Source organism: Citrus sinensis, chromosome 8 (assembly GCF_022201045.2).
Source record: "Citrus sinensis cultivar Valencia sweet orange chromosome 8, DVS_A1.0, whole genome shotgun sequence".
Lineage (NCBI taxonomy): Eukaryota > Viridiplantae > Streptophyta > Magnoliopsida > Sapindales > Rutaceae > Citrus > Citrus sinensis.
This window is the reverse complement of record NC_068563.1, coordinates 6,141,829-6,152,541: the sequence shown is the minus strand read 5'-3', so window position 1 is coordinate 6,152,541 and position 10,713 is coordinate 6,141,829. Positions and strand designations below refer to the sequence as shown.

Below are 10,713 nucleotides of genomic sequence, written 5' to 3'. Positions count from 1 at the left end.
CACATCATAGGCCTGTTAGGCAAAAACATCGAATTTTCAACCAGGAACGCTATGACGCCATTGAATAAGAAGTGGACCGATTACTAGTTGTGGGGTTTATTAGGGAGGCGGTGTACCCCGACTAGGTGTCAAATATTGTCGTGATTAAGAAGTCCAACAGAAAATGGTGCATGTGTGTAGATTTCATGAATTTAAAAAAGTCCTGCCCGAAGAATAGCTTGCCACTTCCCCGGGTAGACCAGCTGGTTGATGCTACAACGGGATATGAGATGCTTAGTTTCATGGATGCTTTCTCCAAGTACAACCAAATTCCAATGTATGAGCTCGATCAAGATAAAACGACCTTCATCACCAATTGTAGGTTGTACTGCTATAAGGTTATGCCTTTTGGTTTGAAGAATACGGGTGCCACCTATCAGCGTTTGGTGAACAAGGTCTTTAAACAGTAAATCGGTCGTACCATGGAAGTGTACATTGATGATATGATAACAAAGTCGGTGTATGCCAGTGATCACGCTGGGCACCTTAGAGACACCTTCAATATTTTGAGAACGCATCAGATGCGCCTAAATATTGAGAAATGTGCATTCAAGGTGACTTCGGGTAACTTCATTGGATTCATGGTGCAACATCGGGGAATTAAGGCTAACCCCGACAAAATCTGAGCGGTTCTTGGAATGAAGTCACCAAGTATTATCAAAGAAGTCCAAAGCTTAGCTGGCCAGATAGCCGCCTTGAGTCGTTTCATCTCCAAGGCCACAGACTGGTGTAAGCCATTTCTTAAAGCTTTAAAAGCGGGAAAGAAGCTCCAATGGACCGCTGAGTGCGAAGAGGCTTTTCAAAAGCTAAAGGAGTACCTCTTTAATTTGCTGTTGCTCGCCAAGCTTAAGCCTAGAGAAGTGCTTCTATTGTACCTCACCGTTTCCGAGCACGCCACTAGCTCGCTGTTGCTTATAGAAGATAAAGATGGGGTGCAACGATTTATATACTACACTAGTAGGGCAATGGTGAATGCGTAAAAGAGGTACCCCGCCATAGAAAAGTTGGTTTTCGCTTTAATTATCTCTGCAAGAAAACTCTGGCTGTATTTTCAGGCCCACACCATTGCCGTTGTAACAAACCTTCCTCTTCGGCAAATCTTCCAGAAGTTGGACATATTTGGAAGACTTCTTCGCTGGTCTCTTGCATTGAGTGAGTTCGACATCATCTTCAAGCCACGCTCAGCTATTAAAGCCCGAACCATTGCCGATTTCATCACAGAATTCGCCAATGACTCTGGGGGTGAGGAGATCCTGGGGTACCCGAGCGAAACCACACCAGCTATTGAAGAAGAGCATGCTTGGAAAATTTATAATGATGGTTCCTCCAACTCGCACGGAAGTGGTGTGGGAGTAATAATCATTAATCCGGGTGAAGTGAAGCCATGTTATGCCTTGCAATTCGGGTTCAAGGCCTCAAACAATGAGGCCGAGTACGAAGCAATAATAGCGAGGCTAAGGATGTCGAAGGCCTTGGGTGCAAAAATGGTCCGCATCAAGAGTGACTCTCAATTTGTGGTCAGTCAAATTAACTCAGAATATCAGGCTAACGAAGAAAATATGAAGGGGTACCTCGGGAGAACCAGAGAATTAATATCCCAATTTGCTGAGGTCAAGATGGAAAAAGTTCCACAATTAGAAAATTTTGAAGCTGACAATCTCGCCAAAATGGCTTCATTCTGTACAACTCAGTCGGTTGGTCCAATCACTATTGAGTATATACCTACACTCAATGTTAATCTACCTAAGCTAGAAGAAGTAGGGTCGATAACCGCTGGGGTACCCTGGATGCAACTAATCATTAGGTACCTCAAGAGTGGTGATCTGCCTTCAGATAAGAGTAAAGTAAGGAGGCTAAAGTATAAAGCTGCACAATACTGTCTGATCGATGATTAATATGACAAGATGGTACACTCCAGATCATTCAAGATAGAGGATTTAGTCATACAAAGGGTAACTCAGAACACCCGGATACCCTCGGATGGCTCTTTCAGAGCAAATTGGGAAGGCCTATATCGCATAGACAAGTCCGTTGGTCGAGGGCGTACAGGCTAGTCCATATGGATGAAACAATCGCCAAGCATCCCTGGAACGCCGCAATGTTAAGGAAGTACTACTAACATGAGGACAATGTCTTAAACCCTATCGTTCACTTTATCTATATGATATTTTCTTTACTATGTGTGTAATGTGGTAAAGCCATGAAAGGTACTTAAGGTACCCTACATGTGTAAGTGAACCCCCAAGTAGCAAAATAAGATACGGATAAACCAGCCGACTTCTTCAACTGATAAAGCCCCCTCAGATCTTATAAGAATTATCCTTCCCAAATACATCCAGCCACAGTACCTTCAAACCTGTAAGCAATCTCCAACTGGGTAAAGATACCTTTCCGGGAGCAATATGCATCTCAGTGAACATTTTTCTAAACAATGGTTGAAGAGGCAAACAGAGACCTAAGTCGAAAAGGTCAATATGAAGGGTTACACCATTAAAATGGGGGTGCTTAGGGCGCTCGCCTTTGCGAGGTACCCTAAGGCGGACAGAAGTAGGTATGTTATATTTAGCTTTAACCCTTTCTAAATCTCTAAAAGTAGCTGGCCTACCCCCTAGTGAATAGAGACTACGAGCTACAAAGACATAAGGGGAGACCAGGGGAGGTTCAGGAATGATGACGGGGGTAGGAGATTTGGGTCTTGAATTTTTTGCACGGGTTTTCTTACGGTCTGCCCTAACCAGTTGCTTCCCCCTAGTTTTAAATTTACTACAAGGATCAATTCGGGACAATTTGGGGCTACCCGAAGGAGACCCATCATCATCACTAATGGACACAAAAGGGGCTGACTCAGAACATGGGGCCTTTTCACCCCCCGAATCATCAACAATATTTTGACCCTTTATCCCAACTATTTTTCTCCCCATCTTGTTCCCCTAAAAACACAAGACACAAGTTGAAAAGAAAATCTTCACATCAAAACATGCCCCCACAACTTCAGACCTCATCCATCAAAAGCCAAACACCAACATCCACCAATAAAAACATAAACAAAAAGAAAAAGTACCAACACTTTGCATGAAATCCAAAAACAATGCCACAATAATATTTTTCAAAACAAAAAAACTAAAATAGATATAAAAATTCATACCTAACTTTCACCGAGAGCAGCAAATTTAAGTCGCCAAAAAACGTAAGTTTGTGGATAAAGAGATTGTAAACCGCCAAGAGAAGTTGTGGATCGCCAGAAAGTGCTTAAAAGATGAAGTTGTGCAAAGGCTATCATGGGAACAATGAAACCTGTTAGAGATTTTTTTAAAAAAAAGAAGTCTGGATAAAAAAAAAGTAAAAAAAAAACATGTACTGCAAGGTGAAATATATGTATATACATATATAATAATAATAATAATAATAATAATAATAAAAATAAAAATAAATGTGTTAAAAAAAGCCAAAGAAAACGCAGTAAAGGAAGAAAAAGAAGAAGAAAATAGAGAAGAAGAAAAAGAAGTGAAGAAGATAATGTGGGGGAGAGAAGTACCGCGCCAAACCCGCCGGAAAGAGATCTCACTGGAAATCGCTGCAGTAATCGTCGAGAGTCCGCCGAAAGCGCGTAAAGAGAAGTGCAGCCGAGAGGGAAGGAAAAGGAGAAAGAGAAAAGAAAAAGAAAGAAAAGAAAAAAAAGAGGAAAATGAGAGTTGACTGAAAGAAGAAAGAAGAAAAAAGAAAGAAATGGAAAAGAAGATTGAAACCAGGGAAAATGAGACATGAAAAGGCATTTTTAAAAAAAGGAAAAAGGGAAGTAAATGAAGATTTTTTACCTGTTTATGGAATGTTAATTGAGCCTAGGAGAAGACGAGCTAAAGAAAAAGACGAAAAGCCAAAAATGAATGAGAAATAAAGCTAAGGAAAAGATGAAAAGCCAAGGAGCAAGGAGAAGCCACTGGAAGCAATTAAACTTGATGAGAGATTTTTTGGGATTTTCAAAATAAAGTGATAACATAAAAGGAGTGGAACAAGTTTCAATTAAACATGACAAATCGTACTTTATAAAGAGATAAGTCAAATTCATTTTGTAGAGGAGTGTTTATTTTCAAATTATGTGTCAGGCGGTTACCACTTCCTAAGAGAAGCTGGAGAAACGTGAAGACAAGCATCAGTTCAGTGTTTAAAAAAAAATCGCCACGTGTCATGCGCAATTCCTCCAAGAGTTTCTTGTGCCTCAATTACATTCGCCACAAAGAAATTAGCAGGATGTTGTTTGGGAAGGAAACATGAGGCCAATGATGAAGTGTCGTGTGTCGATATTTAAGAAATTGGAATCGGTGAGGAAATCTCGTGCTACAAAAAGTTTTTGTAGGGGTACCTCAGGTACACCATGTAGGGGTATAAAAAGTTTTTTGTAAAAATGTCAAGGGATAGATGGGCCCCAAATCTTAAAAAGATCGGTTGAATACGTGCCAAAAAATAAGGAATCAGTGAGGAAATCTCGTGCTACAAAAGATGAGATAGCCGCTTGTCAAGCCAGTGAATTAGCCAAAAGTTTGATATTATGACAGTTGGGACCACCAACTTTTCCTGCCACGCCTGTAAAATTACAATGGAATTACAGAGGTACGCGGGACCACTCCACTATGCCTAACACGTGAATACGCCAGAAATTTACTCTCTACGCATATTTTTGAAACACCTAAGCCGTCATACGCATGAAAATAAGAATATTCCTGACATGACAGCAGAGAACGCCTTTAAAATAGTGTCAGGTGGCACGGCGACCAGGGTACACCATATAAATACTTAGGTTTAATTTTTATCAAGTAAGTTAACACACACACACAAACCCCACAAAAAACTAAGGTTTCTTCAACCTCAAAACCTCTATTACCGAGAGCTGGCAAGCTCTCCAAAGTGAGATAACCCAACTCTGACTTGAGCGTTGGAGTGTGGTCGTCGGCCACCCCTGGCTCCACCTCTGACCTCTATTTTTGCTGTTTTGCAGGTTTAAGACGATTTTCACCATCCCTCTACACCTGAAGTCAGACTCTCGCCATATTTACTGCCATCTCAATCCTCCTTCACTCCACAAAAAGCCTAAACAACCTGCACAAGCCAAACAAGTGAGGCACCCCGCTCCCCGACAATAAACAAATTTATTGTTCTTAGCTTGATTTTGTGGTTTTTATTCATTAACCCAAAATCAGCGGCAAACATTTAATTATCAGTTTGTTTAGTCAAGTAATTCATTTGGGTACTTTAGTAGATAGAAACCCTTTTTGTAAGTTTGGTGAAGTCCTCCAATTTGAGTTTTTTTACTTGATTTGATCTTGAAGCCAATAGTTTTAAATATGATATTGGCATGATTTTCCAATCTTCGTGTTTATCTTTTTAAATTTCTGTTCTTTAATAACATTTTGCTTTATTTTTTAGCTTATAAAAGAAAATTATAAACTAGGTAAGAATATTGTGTATTCATGGTTTGCCTTCTTTGTGATGTAAGTCAACTTTGCATGGAACTTATGTCCTCCTCTGTTACATTGGTCGGGCTACCAATTTCTATGGTTGGAATGCAAATGAAGCTGGCAAGTTAATTATCGTTAATTTAATAAAGGTCAACCGATTATGCGTTTCGATGATAAAAATCCTTCTAAAGAAAACAATGAATTTATGGATAATCTTCTTAATGATATTGAGATATTGGGCATCAAGTATGAAATAGTAACGTACACTTCGGACTACTTCCTGGATTTGATGGATATGGCTGAGAATTTGATTTGTCAGAGAAAGGCTTATATGGGTGACACAACTCGTGAGGAAATGCAGAAACAAAGGATGGATGGGTTTGAACCAAAATGCAGAAAAAATAGTGTAGAGCAGAATATGAAATTGTGAAAGGAGATGATTGCAGGATCTGAAAGGGGCTTGCAGTGATGTCTTCGTGGGAAGTTAGACATGCAAGATCCCAATAAATCTCTTCGAGATCTAGTCTATTACCATTGTGAAAGAAAACATAAACTCTACTGATCTGTACTGTTTGGTTACTAAGAAAATTTACTCTGTTTTACTGAGAAAACTTCAGAGAATATTCTGGATTTTATTTTTTCTTTTTTTAATCATCAAATGAGTACAAAGCACACCTTTTATACATTGTTAACGGAAAAGAAAACAATCAGAATAAAATCTCAGTAAGCCTTAACTAAATTTGCTGAGTTGACATTGTTTTCTTAACTAATTTTTGCTCAGCAAATTCTCCCACGTGCTAACCTTGAGCTGACTACTTGTACACGTTATGAGCTTCCTTAATAGCCCCCCTCAAACTCAAGGGGCATGGCTGCACATTGAGTTTGTTTCGAAAGTAATTAAAATGAATGAATGTGAGAGGTTTCGTTAAGACATCAGTTATTTGTTCTTCACTTGGAATGAAGTGAATTTCCAGCTCCTCTGCTAAATCTTATCTCTGACAAAATGCATATCCAGTTCAATGTGTTTGGTACGTGAATGGTAGACTGGATTTTTAGCTAACTTCGTTGCACTCATGTTGTCACACCAGATGATAGGTATTGAGATACATCTTATATTCAGCTCACTGAACAAGGATTGAATCCATGCTATTTCTCCACTTGCAGAAGCCAAAGCTCTGTATTCGCTTTCTGCATTAGACCTTGTCACCATAGATTACTTCTTGTATGACCATGACACCAGATTGTTTCCAAAATAATACAGTAGGCACTTATAGATTTTTTTGTCATCAATATCGCATGCCCAATCTGCATCTGTAAAACCTGTGATTTCCATTTTCCCACCAGCTGAAAATTTTAGACCATAATCCATGGTTTCCTTTAAGTACCTTAGAACTCGTTTACAAGCCATTATGTGCTGCAATGTTGGAGCTGTCACATATTGACTGAGTTTGTGTACAACAAAGGCTATCTCTGGTCTGGTTAACACCAAATATTGCAAGCTTCCAACCAAACTTCTGTAACTGGTTGCATCCTCAACATACTGGCCTAAATAACCTTTAACCTCCTTTTGAAGTTTCAGTCCAATCACTATAGGAGTATCACACCCTTTACAGTCCAACATATCAGCCTTAGACAAGAGATCATTAATATACTTTCTCTGAGATAGGTACATACAATCATCAGCATAAGTGACTTCTATCCACAGAAAGTATGATAGTATTCCTAGATCCTTTAAAGCAAATGTCTTACTGAATTCTAAGATAAACTTCTCTAATTCTCCACTGTCAGGTCCTGTAATAAGTATATCATCCATATATATAAAAACAAGTATTATTGAGCCTTGAATCTCTTTGAAGAAGAGAGAAGTATCAGCTCTGGAATTTTGAAAACCCCAATTACTTATTAGACAGTTTTTCAGCTTGTCATACTAAGCTCTAGGAGCTTATTTTAAGCCATACAAGGCCTTCTTCAACTTGCATACAAAGCTGGATTTTTTATCATCAATGAAACCTGATGGCTGATGCATGTAAACATCTTCTGTCAACTCTCCATTTAAGAAGGCATTATTGACATCCATTTGCCTTATTTTCCACTTATTCATCACAGTCAAACTAAAAATAATTCTTACTGTTCAAGCCTTTACCACTGGACTAAAAGTCTCAAAGTAGTCAATACCCTCAGTTTGCCGGAAACCATTTGCAACTAGCCTGGCTTTGTATTTAGCTACACTCCCATATGTGTTTTGTTTGATTCTGAACACCCATTTACTGTCAACAACCTTGTATGCCTCTGAAAATGGTACCAATGACCATGTTTCATTCCTAAGCAAAGCTTCATATTCATCTCTCATGGCTTGATGCCAATTCTGATCACTTAGAGCTTCTTGAACAGTACTGGATTCTTTGTTGGTTAAGGTGGTTATGTAAACTTTTGGCTTGAAGATTCCAGATTTTGATCTGGTTACCATTGAATGTGATGATTGTGAAGGAAGGTTTCTGGTTTGAGTTTGATTTATGTGCTGGGAAGTAGATAGTTGTGGTTCATTTTGTGGTTGTGATTCAGTTTGTTGTTGTGTTGGTGATAATGGTATGGTTGATGAGGAATGCTTTGATACCATGAAAGAAAACGTAAACTCTACTGATCTGTACTGTTTGGTTACTAAGAAAATTTACTTTGTTTTACTGAGAAAACTTCAGAGAATATTCTGGATTTTATTTCTTCTTTTCTTAATCATCAAATGAGTACAAAGCACACCTTTTATACATTGTTAACGGAAAAGAAAACAATCAGAATAAAATCTCAGTAAGCCTTGACTAAATTTGCTGAGCTGGCGTTGCTTACTTAACTAACTTTAGCTCAGCAAATTCTCCCACGTGCTAACCTTGAGCTGACTGCTTTTACACATTATGAGCTTCCTTAACACATTGTAATCCTGTTCCCCACCATTGAATTGGGTCCAAGTACAAGATATACCCAACATATGATTTTGCTTGTCCTTTTGTTGATACAAAAGAATGAATAACACATGCACTTAGATTTAGTGAGTACCATGATCGCAATGCTCAATACCATAGAATTCAGGATGATTTAGAAGTGAGAAAGGTTCACCTTTATGAGTTCAGCCGGCTGAATATGGTGAACTCACTTCTCAGCAAGCACAAGCTTCTCTGTTTTGTACAAAACGAAAAGGTTGATTGATGGGATGACCCTCGCTTTCCTACTGTCCAAGGAATTGTGCGCAGAGGTCTACAAGTGGCCAGTTTATTCTTGAACAGGTAAAACAATGTAGCTGACTAAAAGGATTTTAATAGTTCAAGCATTTTCTATTCTTATTTATTTGTGTAGTTACTGAATATGTTATGTATTGAGATCACCTAAGTGGAGGATTCACTTTTGTATTCTTATTTTTGCAAGGAGCTTAAAAAAATTAATCTTATGGAATGGGACAAACTTTGGACCATTAATGAAAAGATAATTGATCATGTGTCCAAGACATACTGCTGTCATTAAAGAACGTGTATTGATGACTCTTACCGATGGCCTGATAAACCATTTGTTCGCGTCATAGCAAGACATAAGAAGTATGAAGGTGCCAGAGGGAAAGCCAGTTCAGATGCGACGTTCCTTTTACCAGACTTTCAAAGCCAGTTGTTCTTGCAATCCCAGACGAGCTCCAACAAGCTTTCTTGAAGTAAGAGCTTTGCAATTAAGATATCCGTCGTCCTTACGTGTTCTTAGCTGTGATTGGGAAGTTTTATACTTCGTCCCTTTTTTATTTCTTATCTTATACACATATTTTTGGACACCGCTGAATTAGTTAACTAATTTACCTTTCTGTATTTCAATTGAAACATGCTGAGTCTTAAATGAAATTATTGCAAGATAAACCGTACAAAGAATACAGACTGTATGTATCAAATCTCTCATTCTGCCTATCAATTACAAACAACTCAGTTGACTCAAATTGTAAATTTATTACTGAAATTTATGTCATTCTATGCATTGATGGATATATTATTTGTTTTTTGGATTGACAACAATTAATTTAATTACCAATAGCATGTTATTGGTTTGATGTTTAATGTGCTAGTGTGAGGATGTTCTAGTTATCGGTAATTTTGTTATCAGTTTTGCGTTTCATGTTAGGTGGAAAAGAATTTTTCTTTTTCTTTTTTGTCCCCGAAATATTTGGTAGCAGTTCCAATCTAATTAGTGAGCGTGACAGGTATTGCAATGATCAAACCCTGCCCGGATGCAACATATTCGGGTCCAAGTCCGGGCCGTGTTTTAATCCGGGTACCCGAATTTTATATTTTTTAATATTATATGTGTATATATTTTTTATTTTTTCGTAATTTTATAAGTTTTAAATTTATTTCAATAAAATTTGACATAAAAAAATAAACTTTAAGTGTTTAAAACTTTATATATGTATAATAAATGAGTCAAATAAATATAAATATTTAAAATAATATATATTTTTTAATAAAATTCGGGTTCCGGGTTTATCAAGTGATGCCCAAGACTGACCCGGCTTCATACTCGGGTCGGGTAATACCCGACCCACAACGCCTGGGTATGGTTTGGGTCCAGACCGGGCGGATATTTTTGCCACCTCTAATCATATCCAATCTCAGCAATTGTTGTAATTAATTCTGAGAAGTGTTTGTTTTCACAATTTTCTTTATTTAGTAGAAAGAGCTTCTAAAAGCAAATATGATCCATTAGAATAATTAATGGTCATCTTAGAATTTATATTATATCTTATGAACAAAAATGATGATACCATATTTATCCATAAATCATATTTCATCAATCACAAGACCAATTTTGTTTATTGAAATTTGGACATCTGAATTTCAAAATATGCCATTGAACCCTTGTTTGGTATTCAGAGCTACATGCTAGAGCTACTGTAGAAAATTAAATTATATTTATAAAATAAAATTTCAAAAACAATAAAGATATTACAAGTTTTTTATCATACAATTGGTGGATCAAATCAACATAATTTTTAGGTTATAATAATTAATATTTATTAAATATTTTAGTGTTATAACTTTTAAGTTTACTGTCCAATCTTACTATCAAACCGGACGTGAGACTCTTTTGGGTAATTTCATTGGATTATTCAGTTTTTGCTGTTTAGAAAAACATCAGCAACCTCGATGTAATTATTCAACTGACCACACGACGCCGTAGTCTTATTAAACGGGCCAAA

The 10,713-nt window shown here is 37.5% G+C and overlaps 2 protein-coding genes across 2 annotated transcripts; one reads left to right on the top strand and one right to left on the bottom strand.

Annotated features, from left to right (window-relative positions):
- Positions 1 to 461: 461 nt before the first annotated feature.
- LOC127899248 (uncharacterized) lies at positions 462 to 1,934 on the top strand. Its single transcript, XM_052432586.1, has 3 exons — positions 462 to 593; positions 684 to 1,007; positions 1,095 to 1,934. The coding sequence occupies exons 1-3, from the start codon at positions 462 to 464 to the stop codon at positions 1,932 to 1,934; spliced, it is 1,296 nt and encodes a 431-aa protein (XP_052288546.1).
- Positions 1,935 to 7,623: 5,689 nt separating this feature from the next.
- On the bottom strand, positions 7,624 to 7,959 carry LOC127899247 (uncharacterized mitochondrial protein AtMg00820-like). Its single transcript, XM_052432585.1, has one exon. The coding sequence runs from the start codon at positions 7,957 to 7,959 to the stop codon at positions 7,624 to 7,626; it is 336 nt and encodes a 111-aa protein (XP_052288545.1).
- Between the last annotated feature and the right edge of the window lie 2,754 nt (positions 7,960 to 10,713).

Coding starts and splice junctions, on each gene's coding strand:
- LOC127899248 (XM_052432586.1), top strand. CDS start 462: ATGGAAGTGTACATTGATGATATGATAACAAAGTCGGTGTATGCCAGT. Junction 594..683: donor TTGAGAAATGTGCATTCAAG/GTGACTTCGGGT, acceptor CTTGGAATGAAG/TCACCAAGTATTATCAAAGA. Junction 1,008..1,094: donor ACTACACTAGTAGGGCAATG/GTGAATGCGTAA, acceptor CTGTATTTTCAG/GCCCACACCATTGCCGTTGT.
- LOC127899247 (XM_052432585.1), bottom strand. CDS start 7,959: ATGGTAACCAGATCAAAATCTGGAATCTTCAAGCCAAAAGTTTACATA.